The following is a 16870-nucleotide window of genomic DNA, read 5'->3' on the forward strand; positions in this document are numbered from 1 at the left end:
ATTATTTTTGTTTAATAAATAATGACACGGTGTGATATGTCATGTGTTGTTGTTTATCTGAGGTTTAATTTTCAAAATTTTAAGACCTGCCAAGAGCCAGATAATTTTTTATTATGTCCCGATATACAAAACCATGGAATTCAATGGGGTGTCCTAACTTTTTCACATGACTGTATATAGCAGTGTAGCAATAATTCCCATAAATTCTCATTAATTGTGATTTATGGGAATTTATTTATGGGTAATGGGTAAAGACTGACCAGACAACAGTGTGTTGTATTCGGCTTCACTCTGGTTCAGGTCTGATGTCTGACTGTTGTTCTGCTGTTGACTGACAGTAGAGGGAGACTGAGATCTTCCACCTACACAAACACAAAATGTGTTATTGGGATCTGTGGATCCAGGAATAACCTTTAACTTCAATGGAACCTTGTTAAATCCACAAAAAGCTCTTCAAAGTAGAATACGGTTCTTTAGATTTTTAAAATGTTCTGCGCACTAAGAAAAAAGCACTTCTTCTGTGAAAAAACCCTTTTAGAAACATTATTTTGAAGAATGCAGCTGAAAACTGGTCAGAAATATTTTTAAAAGCAACTGACATAACATCTGTACCAGGTTGGGAGACCAGGTAAGAACAGAAATCTATCTTAGGCTGTTGTAGGATGGAAACACACAAGTTCTGCAAATTTGTCATGGAAACCTTTGTTGTTTCTGTAGCGCCACAGCAGGACCAAGAAGACAATGATCAAAACTGCAACAACCAGTCTTGCAATTACTCCATTTCTCTTGGGTTTGAGACCATCGTATCTTGTGTCTGCAGAAGCTGAGACATATTTTTATATTGTGATTAGTGCTGTAAAGTGTACAGAAATATTTCTGTAGTGTTTCTAGTTCTTATTCTCACCTCTGACTGAGATCCAGCTCTTGGGTGACTCTCCTCTCTCTGGGTGTTTGCAGTAGTAGAAACCCTCATGTGACTTTGAGACAGTAGTGATGCTCATCTCTGTAGTTTGATTCTGGATGAGTGAACCATCTTTATAGAAATCAGCTCTGAGGTTTGGTGAGGTTGTATGTTGATATAAACAGTGTAGAGTCAGATGATCTCCTTCAGTCACAGGATGAACAGGACTCTCCAGAATCACACCAGATACTGAAACAGAATGATTGCATACATATAATTACATAAACAACATATTAACCCTGCATGTTTTTTGTCCACTGATGCTTAATGCACTTGTTTAATCAGCCTACTTCATGCATTGATTGTAAAATAAGATAAATAAATGAAGAGTTCAGATGCAAAAACAGCTAAATCCATCTGACATCTTTCTTTAAAAAATGCATTTTTATCAGGCTCAGATGTATAGGTTTCTATGTAAGTACCGGTACTTCTGATTGGGCTGAGGCTGGTATTTTAGTGAGTTTGAAGAAAAAGTATTTGATGAACGTATAATATGTGTCGAGAGCATTCACTCAGTATCATTATCTCATTTTTGACCAAGATGGCTTTTGTATCTGAACTCTTCAAATAGAAACAGACTCACAGTGTACAGTGATATTAACAGGATGATGTTTCTCTCCAAATTCAGACTCACACCAGTACACTCCAGTGTCTGATGTGTTGGTGGAGCTGATTGTACATGTAGATCCTGTTTGTGATCCTCGATGTAATGATGAACAATCTTCCAGCCGTCCACCGTCTGTGTATCTTCTCACTCTCCATCCAGTAGAGTTACTCTGATCCTCACAGCTCAGAGAGAGAGAGACAGATGTGAAGTGTTGAGTTCTGCTGGGGCTGACAATTAGAGAGACTGAAGGAAAAATGCCTGGGAAAACAGGGGTGATGATGGTTAACATATGATGATTGAAATCACAAAATGGCCTTAAGCAATTGACTACATTTTTTTGTAACTGTGAAAAGGTTACGTTTTCTAATACATAAATGGATTGGAGAGCACTGTACAAGTAGGACAGTTAAAAGGGATCAAATGGTTCAAAGTGCCAAATGTGAGTAGAATCAGTGCTGAAACGTGTTACTCACCGGGTAACTTTTCATGAATGGTGGTAATAAGAAGTTGAGATTGCTTAAGTGCTTGAGATTGCTATCACAAAATTAGCAACTGTTGAGATTTAATTATATAAATATAGGCTTAAAAAACTGCTAAAACCAGCCTAAGCTGGTTGGCTTGTTGTAACTGGTTTAAGATGGAAGTAGCTGGTTTTAGCCGGTCTCCCAGCCTGGCTAGGCTGGTCAAGCTGGATTTAGCTAATTTTTCAACTGGTCTCCCAGCCTGACCAGCTAAGGAAGTGGCTGGGATTTGGCTTGAGCCTTGTTTTTGAAACCGGGTGGTAAGACTTTCACTCAAGTTGTTTTGGAATTGTAGTGAAGTAATTTTCACTGTACATTGCAGCCTGTTCTTATGGCAAAAACGTACCTGTGGGAACGAGACGAGAAATATGTACCAATAAGTACTTGTCACTGCGGTTTCCAACAGAAATGTCCACTGAGTGAAACTAAGTGTGTGTTTCGTTTGGTTTATTTGGTCCGGACCAAAAAGAAAAATTATAAATTTGGTCCTGGTCCGTTTAGTGTTCACACTGGCATTTTTTAAGTGAACCTAAAGATACCGAACCTTAAGGCATAGTGATACATTCACAACCTGATTGGTCGGGTTAAATGACGTATATTTTGTGACGGAAAGGAAAAGGTGCGTTCAACTTAAAGCGGCACTGCGGGTGTATGACATAAAAGTGCCCATTCACTGATCCGTCTGCTCAGTGCCTCTTCAAGTTGAACACACGTAATGCCATCTACTGTACTAAACGCTCATTATTGTGTGTGTATGAGTTTATTTTCACCATCTGTAAACTCAAACAGTTCATAAAAGGCACTTTACCACATTGTTGCTCCACATTTGCCCTCTGCTCATTTTGTTTTGGATACACTGCTTGTTCCCTGCTTGTGTCGCATAGTGTTGCATCTTGACATTACTTACTGATTTTGGTTTGTTTAAAAGTATTTGGTCCATGTTGCATTCATATTTCATTAGAACCGCACCAGAGTTCGTTTGGAAGTGGACAGAGACCCATCTTTTTAGTGCTCCCAAATCAAAACTCAAACTATTTCATTTCCATACCTAAAATGTATATTTTACAGTCACCCTTTTGCAGACTGATCATAAATACCACTGACCATCACAAAACTTAACATCTTGCACAGTTTTATCACAGGCAGGTAGAATGCAAAATGTTTCAATACAAGCATTTCAGTCAAATGCAATTTATGCAACATTTCAAACATTTAACCCACGGGAGTTCAACCCTTCGCAACAGTTTAAAATCATCCCAATTCCATGCAAAAAAAAATGCAGATTTGGCAACCCTTCATACAACACAAGCTGCAGGAATCAGATTTAACTGATCATGGGTCAAGACAATAGTAAGAAGAGATGACTGACAAATCATGCTGGAGGATTTTCTGCTCAGGAGATAATGTGCTCATATCTGATCTTGTCTTGATGTGCTCCCTTTATACAGAATGCTTGTGATCGCAAAATTGAAAGTGAACAGCTGTGATTTAAATACTTCCTGAGGCACCACAATTATAGAATGATTTTAGAATGATTGCGTGAGCAGGTGGTAATGGCCTGAAAATCAACGGGAGCCCTGTGTAGTTTAATACAAAAACGCACACACTGAATGGCGACTGTAGAAAGCAAATTCGGCTCCCAGACATTTTGGCCAATTTAGAAATCCCAGGCGGACACATTTTTTAGGTCCAAAAAGAGGACATGTCCAGGGAAAAGAGGATGTATGGTCACCCTAAAATCAAGCAAGCTAGCATGCATAGGCCACAAAGTGTTGGTGAAATAACACATTAGTGAACCGGAGGAAATAATATGGATTTTTTTTTTTCCTGAAAACTTCATAAAACAAATAAATTCAAGCACTTCAAAGGACCTGTATGTATGTATGATTTTTTTTCAAAAACTTTCCAGGGCGTTGACGTTTTTTTTTTTTTTTTTCATATTCGCAAACTTTCAAGGATTTCAAGGACCCGTGGAAACCCTGGATATACAGTAGATTCAATAAAACCCAATCTAATAGGTAACTCTAATGCTGCGTGATGTTTTAAAATAACAAAACATCTGATCTCAAGCAAATCTCATATAACATTGAAAAGGCATGTATTTTCAGTAAAAATGTAGGAAATAAAACAAAATGTTGGCGGTGGAGGTGGCATCCATTTAATTTTTTCAATTAAAATTATAATTTACACTCAATATGTTATTATGGCATACTGTTTTATAATGTACTACAATGCTGAGGTGCAGATTATTGCCACTATTTGCAATAGGTAGTATAAATAGCAGAAAATCCTGCTATTTTGATGTAGTGTAAATAGCATCAATCGTTATTTGCACTTAGTGTAAACAGCATCTATCACTGAGAAAATATGCTAATTACACTTAGTGTAAATAGCCTGTATCGCTTTTAACACTTAGTGCAAATAGCCACTGCCTTTAAATAATAAGTGCTGGGGGCGGGGTCAGATTTCTTTTTTGTCTGTAGCTGATCACATGCTTGAAACCAAAAGTTCGTTTTAACTCACCAGTGACCCACAACAGCTGTGTGTTGCTGTACTGTGTTTTATAGGCTGGTTTCTCTCTCTCTGCTCTGCACGAATAAACTCCTGTGTGATTTAGAGCAGCAGAACTGACAGTGTAGTTTCCTCCTGCTCCTCTGCTGCTGTCAGAGAGCAGATTATAATGATGGCTGTTCTCTGTAAAACCAGAAAATTCATTCAAAATTAAATGCTATTTTGGATGTACCTGTAAATAAAATAAGCTAATTCAAATGTTTACACATAAAAAGCATTATAACTTACCTGATGAAGCAGTTAAAGTGAACCAGCTGAATGTCCAGCCTGTAGAGAAGTTGTAAACCTCACAGTTCAGAGTCACTGGATCTCCTTCAGTCAACCACTTCTGTGAAGAAACACTTAAAACTGCTTTGGGATCTGAAATAGAGAAATCGCTCATTAATAACACAGTAAACATGTTTGTGTGTGTATGAAGTGATGATCAAACTCACCTGATACTGTCAGTGTAACTGCATCACTCATTTGTGACCAGCGTGATCCTTCTGTCTCTGATCCATTACAGGAGTATTTACCTGCGTCAGACTCAGTAACAGAACTGAATGTGTGTTCCTGTCGATCACTGAAAACACTGGTTGAACCTTCTTTATACCAGCTGTAGCTCCAGCTAGTGACTCCTTCACCATATATGTCACATCTGAGAGTGACTGTGTCTCCTCTAAATACATGATGATCAGGTTTAATGGTCACATTGGGTTTTGGTTTTTCTGTACAGTCAACAATTCAAAACAAAAAAATTATGTAACAATTTCATAAATAATAGTAATAAAATGTTTGCCATAATACTTACCATATATTGTCAATACTGCTGGTTCACTGTAATCAGTGTAATATCCTCTTCTTTGTGCTCTGCACTTGTACTCTCCTCCATCAGAGACGTTTACAGAATTGATTGTTTTATTTGCAGTTTCAGTAGATTCACGGTTTGAGTCTTTTCTCCAGAGAAACGCCCATCCATTGTGTGACTGAATCAGCTCACATCTCAGAGTAACTGAGTCTCCAGTGAACACTGAACTCTGTGGCTCAACAGTCAGATTTGGTGTGGGAAAGTCTGTCAAAATAAAGTTTGTGGGATTTTGAGTAGTTTAAGTTTTTTCAGCAGACCACTAGTAAATAATTTATGTATTTTGATTTCAGAGACAATGCAAGAAATATAAGTATAAGCAGCAATTCTAAACATGTTTAGCATGCTCATGGCACAAAGACTTAAAAGACAACAAAGGTTCAGACTTCTGGACCAGCAATCAAAGACACACCATTCAACAAAGTGTTGTGCAGGGACAACAGTTTACATTAGATTGTAAAATGATCTAGACCATAGTGTTGGATAAATTTGCATAGTTTCTGACCAGTACAAGTTTTGCCCAGTAAGAAAAAGCATTGCTGAGATACATCACGACTACTTAGGGTGTACATTGTTTAAGGGTCTGAAAATCCAAAATTCAGCCAACATTTGTAAGACTTGTTTTAAAGATCATGTGAGGGACACGTTAAACACTTAAAACTGCTCTGGGAGCTGAAATAGAAAATCTCTCATTAATGATATATTAAATGTGTGTCTGTGGCTGTGATAAACTGTGTGGTTCATTCTGCTGTGGTTCACTACTGTTTAGCTGCTGGTGATTCATCACACTGTGGCCCTGTGGTCACTGTGAACAATGCACAGCAGTTTCCTCTCCCCTCCGGCATCATTCAGCTGCAGATGACACACAACTGTTGTTTGTGCTTCAAAGCTTATGAAGCGCTGTGCCATTACAGTTTGTACTTTAGCAAACTTTGATAAACCGGCAGCTTCATTTAAGTAAATATACTGTCACATATTTTTCAATGTATGAATAGTGTTATATACAATATATTCAGTAAAATTTTAATATACCGTTAAATCCGGGGGGTGGGGTGAAGGTCTGATTTGCGTGGTGGGTAAACACACTACTGCCTGTGTCAGACAATCACTTTCACAGTTCAGGGACAACAAAGGCGCAAAAACCACCCTAGACTGGTTTCAAACCCACAGCAGTTAGGTTAACAGCAAAGAGTTCGACCTACTGCACCACACCACCTACATCTACAGCAGCAGCTAAAGACACACATCAGTTGTACAGCAGTTGCAAAATGTCAGAGGTCAACAATGGAAAATTTGGTATTGGGTCATTCCGTGTCAACTCAACCAGAGGTCCCTGGCTTAAATTTTTGGTTTTGCTAATATTTATTCTGAAGAAAGACAGACATGTATAGTGATGAAAGCCAAAATATTAAATATCATTGATTAACATTTACTGAGTAATCCACTATTTTGTATAGTAAGGTCAAAATGGCAATTTTCACTTTAGATTCAGAGTAAAGTTAAAGGTGGGCAAAAACTTTAGCAAACAGCACTTTTCCAGTTTTTCTCCAAAGTTTGCATGCCTGTAATTCCAGATGTATTAAAGATATCTTAATGCCCTTTTAGATTTTGGGTTTTGACAAACTTTTCATTTGGCATCTTTATTTTTAAGGCCTTATGAGATTCGGTTCTAGAGATATTGAAATTTAAATATGGCTCCAGGAGTAAATCGTCAAAATTGACACACTTTCATTGGTCAAAAACTAAATGTGGGTCAGTTTGAAAAAACTATGATACCTCTTTTCTTTTAAAGGGGTCATCAGATGCCCATTTTCCACAAGTTGATATGATTCTTTAGGGTCTTAATGAAAAGTCTCTAATATACTTTGATTAAAAATTCTCAATGGTTTTGTAAAACAACACCCTTTTTACCTTGTCAAAATGAGCTCAGCAAAAATCATCTCATTCTAAGGGGTTGTTCCTTTAAATGCAAATGAGCTCTGCTCACCCCGCCCCTCTCTTCTCTCTGTGGAAAAGACGGTGTTGTTTACATTAGCCACGTTAGCCGCGTTTAGCTGCGTTTAGCTGCGTTTAGCCGCTAAACTTCCTAACTACCACGTTATAAGGAAAGGCGATTGCAAAGATTCATAAAAAACCCCTTATACTCACTTCTGCTGTAAGTGAAGCTGGATCATGAATGATTCGCGTGAACATAGACGGATATATGTAGATCGGGAGGCGCATTCCCTTCACAAACAAACGTAATCCACTGCATCTTCAGCGCTCAGATGTCGGGAGTAAATGACGACCACTATGTTAATTATTACATCCAGCAACACAACACCTCAATCGCTCAATCTGAGATATTCTTGTCTAACTTACATCCCTGCTCCAGCATGGAAACAAAGAGGGCAGACTGTGACAGCTGATTCAAGGTAAATCGCTCATGTCAATCAACTATTGTGGGAGCGGCATCTGTCAGTGTGACGTCACACCGTCAGGCATCTGAGAACGGCTCGATTTGAAAAAGGGGATATTATTTTTACAGATCAATTAAAAACCACTGCATGGATTTTTATCATTATAGGGCAGATTTGTACATACACTGCCAACACACAGTAATGTTCAAACAACATGAAAAAGTGAACTTAGCATCCAATGACCCCTTTAAAGCGTAATGTCTGAAGAACAAATTATGTTAAAACTAGAGGTGTATCTCCTTCTTTCTGCCAAAATCTAAGGGCCTGTCCACACGGAGACGCGTTTCGCTGTATACGTATAAATTTTTTACCGTATTGGCGTTTCGTCCACACGGATCCGGCGTTTTAGGAGACTGAAACCGCTATTTTTTGAAACCAGGTCCCAAAGTGGATAAATCTGAAAACGACACCGTTGCGGTTTCGTGTGTACAGCCAATCCGTATATTTTGTGAAACGATGATGTCATCACATCACGTGTCGGCTGCGTCACACGTAACAGCAACAACAATAATGGCGGACTACATGATTGTGTTCGTGTTGCTACTAAGCCTAGTAGCTTTATTACAGCAAAATCTATTGCTTCTACGCAACTGTTATGAGCAACAAGCGATAATGGACAACACCATATGCCACATGCTCTTAGATCCACCGCGGAAGACAACCAGGAGAGCAACCAGGAGAAAATTTTGGATAAGACCAGGTAGAACTAGCAGTTGGCGGGACAACTTTGTCAATGGCGTTGTTGTGGAAGATGAATGGAGGGAGAATTTCTGCATGTCCAAAGCATCTCTCATCGCCCTGAGCGAGGAACTCAGTCCGTATATTGAAGGGCAAACAACAAACATGAGGGCACCAATTACTACACTCAAAAGGGTTGCGTTAACTCTGTATTATTTGAGCGACGAGGGACGGCTAAGGAAGACTGCTAACGCCTTCGGCGTGTCGCGACAGGCTGTGTCTGTTGTTGTCAGGCAAATGTGTAAAGCGATCGCTGTCCACCTGGGTCCAAAGTACATCAAGTTGCCTTTTACGGAGTCCGAGGCCGAGGATCTGGTTTTGCGTTTCCATCGTGCTCATGGCATGCCACAGTGTTTGGGAGCGGTCGACGGCACACACATAGAAATCAAGCAGCCGTCTACCAACTCGATGGACTACATCAACAGGAAAGGCAAACATTCTCTCAATGTACAGGCGGTCTGTGATTATAAGTACAGATTTATGGATGTTGTGATAAAGTGGCCCAGGAGTGTACACGATGCACGGGTTTTTGTTAATTCAAAGCTCAACCTGTACTTTAAGACTGGCCAGATTCCTCCTCTGAAAAAAAAGATTGTGGACAACGAAGAGGACATACCAATTTATCTTCTTGGTGACCCAGCCTACCCTCTGCTGCCTTACTTGATGAAGGAATATGCAAACGGTGGCTCCACACCTCAAGAACAGTACTTTGGGTTAAGTTTGTGTAGGGCACGGATGGTCATTGAGTGTGCTTTTGGTCGTCTCAAAGCCAGATTTGCTGCACTGAAAAGGCCTATGGACATCAACTTGCAGGACCTGCCCTTTGTCATTTACGCTTGCTTTGTTCTCCACAATTTTTGTGAAAACTGTAAGGAGACTGTGGCTGAGCACACGGTGTTGGGAACGATGCAATGGGATAAAGACTTACAGCCTCCTACACAATGCAACAACTACCTCACAGACTGTAATGAAGGAGAGGGAAAGAGAGTGAGGAGAGTACTCACAAAGTACCTTGACCCTTAAATGCTGGCCATCAAGTTTTCCTATTTTGATCAGTTTTTTTTTTAAGTATTTACACTATTTACATTTGGAAAATGTACTAATGATTATTTTGAAAGTGTTGTGTTGAATCTGTCTAGTGAAAATAAATGACAGCAAAAATTTCAGAACTTTTTTTATTGGAAAATAAATATTTGTTCAAAGAACCATTTAAAAAAAACAGGTAATATTGAACAGGTATAAAGTGCAACAGTGCACAAAACACAATAACTATATACAACTACAGGTAGAATAAACTCAAAAAACAGGTCAAACTGTATAAAGTGCAACCGTGCACAGAACTGACGTGCAGTGAAGACAATATACAATCAAGAATTATATAGTGCAACAGGGCAGTCACTCTGTGTCATCTTGCAGCAGTGCACGTCTGTATGAAAATGATGTTTGCTGATGTGGGGTGACATGTGGTGTAGGTGTGTAGCATTCAGGGTGGTACTGTTGAGGTTGGTTTGCTGGTTTATCAGGCCGAGGTGTGTGCAGGAAGGCTGGTGTAGTAGGGTGTGGTGTTGTGTTTATGAATGATGGTGGGTGCCCTTGGAATTGACCACTGCTGCTGCGGGTGAATTGTGTAAATTGACGTTGGAATAATTCCCTCATGAAGGAAAAACACTCCTGAATGCTGCTGGTAATGTTAGCAATGTTTGTATTTATCTGCAGCATGTTGTCGGAGTTGCGTCTAGAAGAGTCCTCCATCAACTCCAACATCCTCCTCTTTATTTTAAGGTCCTCCTCTGCCGGATCGGTGGGAACCTTCCTCTTCAGCCTGTCTCCTCTATGGCTGTTCAACTTTGCCTTAAATAAAGCAGAGAAAATGTGCATTATTACTATGCAAAATAAGTTCAGAAAGCTATGTGAATAATGCAGTAAACCAACACACCTACACAAAGAACATGCATCCATCCTAACTATACTGAAAAAAAAAACTAATTCATTGAATTTACTAAATGTTATGGTAAGTGGTTGCACACAATTGATTTTACCTACATTTAAACAAATGCATTAATTGAACTAAAATTAAAGGAATAGTTCACCTCAAAGTTGATTGTGTCATCATATACTATATACAATACTGTATCATATGTAAATGGACTGCATTTATACAGCGCTTTCAACAGACCCATGGCCAACAAAGCGCTTTACATAGTGCCTCACACATTCATACTCGGTAAGCTTGAAATCATAAACCTGGAGCCAATTTTACCTGGAGCAAATCCTGGCGCTGCTTTACAACCGCAGATGTAAGACAGTCGAAGGATTCAGTGGAGTTTGGAGAATCGGAAGACAGCTCCACTGTCGATGTAGACGACTCTTCCAGGTCACCCGTCTCGAAGCCGGCATCGATGGAGCGTGTAGCAGGCGAACCACCCCAGATCTCCTCGCAAAGCTCATAAAATATGAGTACTACCCGTCCTTGACCACTTTGACGCCCTGTGTCCACCGCATGCCTGTATTTGCTGCGTATATTTTTCAACTTTGCGGTGACTTGGGCTTTTGAGACCATGGTAGCATCGTGAGGGAAATCCTTATTGGTTAGCTCCCTCGGATACTGTGCCTGAAACGCGTCCGTTATATCACTATATTTGGAGTGACACGACTCCCAGTCCACGTTTTCTTGGAGCTTAGTGGACTTGTAGTCGAGTGTGACTCTGAGTAGAAGTTCGACTTCGTCGTCAGTCCACACGAAAGACTCCACTCTTGCTCTTGAAGTTGTTGCGTTCGCCATCTTCGTCTTCTTCTTCTTGGTTCGTATACAGCGCGCAAGGTTATGCGCATGCTCAAACTCTTCTTCTCCGTGTATAGTGTATCTCTATGGCACAATTACAGCGCCCCATACTGGTCTGGCATATATACTACACCGTTTTCAGTGGTTTCGTGTGTACGCAGATATTTCTTGAGACGACGCCGTGTTTACGCAATTTTTTTTGAGAACGAGGAAAAAAAATGAGCGGATAGGGAACGCACCGGCTTCGTGTGGACGTAGCCTAAAAGGGCATTAAAATATCTTTAATACTTCTTGAGTTACAGGCAGGTTTTATGTCCTAATATCAAGATTTAAGAAACTGAAATCATCTTCATTTGAAGATCAGCATAAGAATACTATCTTCAGAGAAAGATTCAAAGGTATAAAAAGGGAAACACAAGTTTGGTGCTTGACCTAAAAAAAAATCTGATCACTTTTTAACCTCTTAAACACTTAAGAAAACTGCTCTGGGAGCTGAATTTGAGAAATCACTCATTAATAGCATGTTAAACGTGTTTGAGTGTGAACAAAAAGATGATCAAACTCACCTGATACTGTCAGTGTAACTGCATCACTCATTTGTGACCAGCGTGATCCTTCTGTCTCTGATCCTTTACAGGAGTATTTACCTGCGTCAGACTCATTAACAGAACTGAATGTGTGTTTCTGTTGATCACTGAAAACACTGGTTGAACCTTCTTTATACCAGCTGTAGCTCCAGCTAGTGACTCCTTCATCATATATGTCACATCTGAGAGTGACTGTGTCTCCTCTGAATACATGTTGAGCAGGTTTAATGGTCACTTTGGCTTTTGGTCTTTCTGCACAATGACAACAATTCACAATTAAAATAATATTCTCTATGTTTTCATTTTCAGTAATTTCTCAGAGAGGTTTACTAATACTAATTACTTGGAGCTAATCATTTAATTATATAAATACAGTGTTGGGGGTAACGCATTACAAGTAAGGAGTGTTACGTAATAATATTATTTTTTTCAAGTAACTAGTAAAGTAACGCATTGCTTTTGAACTTCTAAGAAAATATCTGAGTTACTTTTTCAAGTAAGTAACACCAGTTACTAGAAATTGGGAGTAAACATGATGTTACTGTATTCTAGACTAAATGTGAACATGCATTAATTCATCTCACTCACAAAAAACAGATTCAGTATTCCTCAAAATGAATAAAAACAATGAAATGCAAACTCAGAAAATGACGCAACCCTGCAATAATTAAATAAAACATATATCCTTTATGTATTTAATCCCATTTTATTAACCAGTGTCTTTGCTGCTGACCTTCGATGATGCAATTCAGCCATGCTAATAAGCAAAAATTACGTTAGATAAACTAACATTTGTGCTTCATTTTTTTTAATAGCTGAAGAGTGATCTCCTGCATAAATGTACTTTTCTTTCAGCCTGAGATAAATTCATTTCACTTTTGGTGTAAAAGGGCTTTTACATTAGAATTGTGTTATATTAAAAACAAAGAAGCAAACCCTGCCCAGATTTAAAAAAGTAACGCAAAAGTAACGTAACACATTCCATTCAAAAGTAACTAACGTAATAAGTTACTTTTTCAGGGAGTAACGCAAAATTGTAATGCATTACTTTTAAAAGTAATTTTCCCCCACACTACACACACACACACACACACACACATATATATATATATATATATATATATATATATATATATAGCACAGTGAATAATGGGAATAATTCACTTGTGTTTACCCAATTATCACTTGTATTTATTCAGTTCTTCCCTGTCGGGTCTACCAAGTTATGTACGTGTGTTTGTGCCTGCTCCTGTTGTGGAATTACCGTGTTTGATTATTAAAGACTGTTTATGTTTATCGTGCCTCCTGCATGCTTCCTTCAACAATGATACATGACAAAAGACCCGCCTGAAAACAGTTTTTGAATTGAAGGTGTTTAATCAAAATTTTTAAGGTAATACTGTAAAATAACAGTGTTTTCAGCTTATTTAACTAATGAGATTTTACTTTAATTCTATGGTTTTAGGCATATTCTATGGTTTTATGTTAGGCAGCTGTTGCTGCCAGTAATTTGACCTTTTTATCAGCTACAGGTTTTTGTTATTCTATTAATTAGAGATTATTTGTGTAATTTTACATAAATTTTGCATGTAATTTCAGAAAACAGAAAAATATGACATAAAAATACAGTATTTTTTTCTGTATTCAAATGTGAATTACTGTAATTTGTCATTAATGTCATAATACTTTAGTCATATTACTTACTAAATAGATAATTTTTTTTTAGTGTTCATTATGTGAGGAAATATATTTGCTGTGTATTGTCACTGCTATTGGTTTACTGTAATTTCTTCCTCTAGTCACAACACACAAATAACTTGTTAAAAAGATGTATTCTTTATCAATAAAAATCATAACACTCTTTTCACAGCTAGTTTGTAAAATCACTGATACAGTATTTAAATGTGATGAAATTCACTCACCTTCAGTTTGTCCAAAGTGAATAACTGAAATCAGCACTAAAACATAAAAGGAAAATATGAGCATTGAGCTGATATTACGTATATTACATTAGCTATATGAAGATGTTTTTGTTTTTTTTTTCCTTGGGAAATATAATTTTACTCTTAATTCTTCTCAGCTTCTCTGTCATGTTTTTTTTTTTTTTTTTTTTTTTTTTTTGGACTTAATTTCTCTACGCCTTTTCATCTAAATTGAATAAAAGTCCATTTAAATCATCCTCATAGCAGAGAGACCTCTTTAGAAAACTTGAAGCTGACAGTCTAATTGCAAACAAAAGAAATAAACTCTTACAACCTGTGCACTACACTTTTGAAAAGTATATAAACAAACAAACAAACAAAAAAACAACAACAACAGCAAACTAACACAAACAGAACAAACAGACTGACAAAAACACAAGAATGCATTTCACTTGCTCTTACTCATCATATATGAACAATTATTATCCACTGAAATACATGCCGAGAAAACAATACTCACAGAGCACAAGAGGAAGTTGACTGAGCTCCATACTAACCGAATAATGACAGGCGGTAAAAGGCACAGACAGTGATCAAACCTCAAGACTTCCTGATACCTTCAGTCAGATCTAACATAATAACACATTAAACACAAATGCACCTCATGTGTTAGAGAGAAAAAAAATAATGTTAATAATCTTGTAACATATTCAAAAATGTTAAACTGACTAGCATGCAAGTTTTTGACAGAAATGTTGCTGTGATTCCGTTTCAAACTGAACAGCATCAAATTTCCATAATGAGAAGGAATATACTTGTATGAACAAATAAAATAAAGCATAAGCCAGAATTGGAACCCTGTTTGTTCTCTGAATTAGGAAGAGCTAGATAACTTGTAATAACTTGTGCTCTAAACGGGGTTTAGAGCACCTTAGGCTACATACAGGTGCACCTTAAAAAAATTAGAATATCATAAAAAAAGTTCATTTTTTTGTTTGTAACTTATTTCAAAAACTGAAACTTTTATATATTCTAGGTTCATTACATGTAAAGTGAAACATTTCTAAAGATTTTTGTTTTAATTTTGATGATTAGAGCTTACAGCTCACGAAAGTCAAAATATTAGCTTAATATCTCAAAATATTAGAATAATTCTAAGATCAATCAAAAAACGGATTTGCAAAAAAGAAAAGTTCTTTAAAGTATGTTAATTTTTGCACTCAATACTTGGTCAGCAGCATATTACAGCAAATGACCTGCTCCTAGCACAAATTACAGCATCTGTGAAGTGTAGCATGGAAGTGATCAGCCTGTGGCACTGCTGAGGCACTATTGAGCCTTCAGATCATCTGTATATTGTTGGATCGACTGTTTCTCATCTTTCTCTTGAAAATATCCCATAGATTCTGGATGGGGTTCAGGTCAGGTATGCTGGCTGGCCAATAAAGCACAGTAATATCATGGTCAGCAAACCACTTTAGCACTGTGGGCAGGTGCTGCTGGAAAAGGAAATCAGCATCTCCATAAAGCTTGTCAGCAGATGGAAGCATAAAGTGCTCTAAAATCTCCTGGTAGACGGCTGCATTGACTTTGGACTTGATAAAACACAGTGGACCAACACAAGCAGACATCACGGCACCCCAAATCATAACTGATTTCAGAAACTTCACACTGGACTTCAAGCAGTTTGGATTCTGTTTCTCTCAAGTCTTCCTCCAGACTCTGGGATCATGATTTCAACATGAAATGCAAAATTTACTTTTATCTTAAAGAGGACTTTGGACCACTGAGCAACAGATCAGTTCATTTTCTCCTTAGCCCAGGTAAGATGCTTCTGACTTTGTTTCTGTTTCAGAAGTGGCTTGGTAGCCCTTTTCCTGAAGACATCTGGTGGTGACTCTTGATGTGCTAACTCCAGCTTCATTGTACTCCTTGTGAAACTCAAACAAAAAATTAACTTTTTCAAGATATTTAAATTTTCTGAGATGCACCTGTAGCTGTGTCTTGGCTTTACACCCATTAGCCCAAAGCTTTTTTTTTTTTTTGTGCCTTTTTTATTAGATGTGACAGTAGAGTGCAGACAGGAAAGCACTGGGTGGAGAGAAGGGGGTTGGGATCAGAAAAGGACCTCAAGACAGGAATCAAACTTGGGTTGCCGCAAGTACAGTTTTGCTATATGTTGGTACACTAACCATAAGGCTATGACCAGCCAACATGATTCGCCTCAATGGCACATAAACTTTGAGTGTGGATGGGGTATGCTCCTTATCCGACAACTCTTTTAAGAAAGTTAGCATGTGTGGCATGTCACAAGAGGACGGGTTAAGGCTGTGTGCAGTACACCAATCAGACCATTTTAAGGGAGTAGAGGTATCTCATAGACAGTACTCTAGCCTCCAAAATAGTATTAGTTTCATTTGCAGGAAGCTGTAAAGGTTCCTGTCGAGTGGCCAGATTTGCAAGCTCCACAGCTCTGGCCGGTGTAGGGCTACCAGGAAGACTGATCATCTGACTTCACTGACCCGTCTGACTTCACAAGTGACTGCTGTGTCAAAAAGTAAATTGGGCAGTGAGAGTTGTCTTCTGAGGCGAAGAGGACTACCTCTGCCCTTTCGAAGACAGACCAGATCATTTGAACCGACTGCATGTCTACTCCTTGGTTCAGTCTGCCTGGCACATGATCCGCTTTCAGTGAGAAGAGGTTGCGACATGCCCATAGAAGGAGGCATCGCGCCATCTTGTAAAAAGTGTGTGACCTTAGATTGCCTTGGTGATTTATAAAGACTACCACTGTCATCTTGTCTAAACGGACCAGGACGTGGTGCCCCTTCACTGGTAGGAAGGTTTTCAGGGCCAGAGAAACCACCATCATTTCGTG

General features: G+C 38.4%; 2 protein-coding genes across 2 annotated transcripts; both read right to left on the minus strand.

Moving 5' to 3' along the window:
- Positions 1–260: 260 nt before the first annotated feature.
- Positions 261–14543, minus strand: LOC127157605 (B-cell receptor CD22; the record flags this gene model as incomplete). The annotated part of the gene is made up of 11 exons (XM_051100846.1): positions 14513–14543; positions 13993–14028; positions 12050–12322; positions 5451–5711; positions 5095–5367; positions 4889–5020; positions 4613–4783; positions 1545–1826; positions 905–1150; positions 701–814; positions 261–362 (listed from the first exon to the last, which is right to left on the minus strand). Coding segments are annotated over exons 1-11 (1921 nt in total), but the record flags the coding sequence as incomplete, so codon positions are not given.
- On the minus strand, positions 10081–11484 carry LOC127157624 (uncharacterized). The gene is made up of 2 exons (XM_051100862.1): positions 10962–11484; positions 10081–10552 (listed from the first exon to the last, which is right to left on the minus strand). The coding sequence occupies exons 1-2, from the start codon at positions 11481–11483 to the stop codon at positions 10097–10099; spliced, it is 978 nt and encodes a 325-aa protein (XP_050956819.1). The 5' UTR covers position 11484; the 3' UTR covers positions 10081–10096.
- Positions 14544–16870: the final 2327 nt, after the last annotated feature.

Source organism: Labeo rohita, unplaced genomic scaffold (assembly GCF_022985175.1).
Source record: "Labeo rohita strain BAU-BD-2019 unplaced genomic scaffold, IGBB_LRoh.1.0 scaffold_113, whole genome shotgun sequence".
NCBI lineage: Eukaryota > Metazoa > Chordata > Actinopteri > Cypriniformes > Cyprinidae > Labeo > Labeo rohita.

Bases quoted from the DNA above. Each gene is read 5' to 3' on its own strand.
- LOC127157624 (XM_051100862.1), bottom strand. From the start codon at position 11,483: ATGGCGAACGCAACAACTTCAAGAGCAAGAGTGGAGTCTTTCGTGTGG. The intron at 10,553-10,961 runs GTAAAATTGGCT...GCTTTATTTAAG, and splicing joins AGCGCCAGGATTTGCTCCAG to GCAAAGTTGAACAGCCATAG.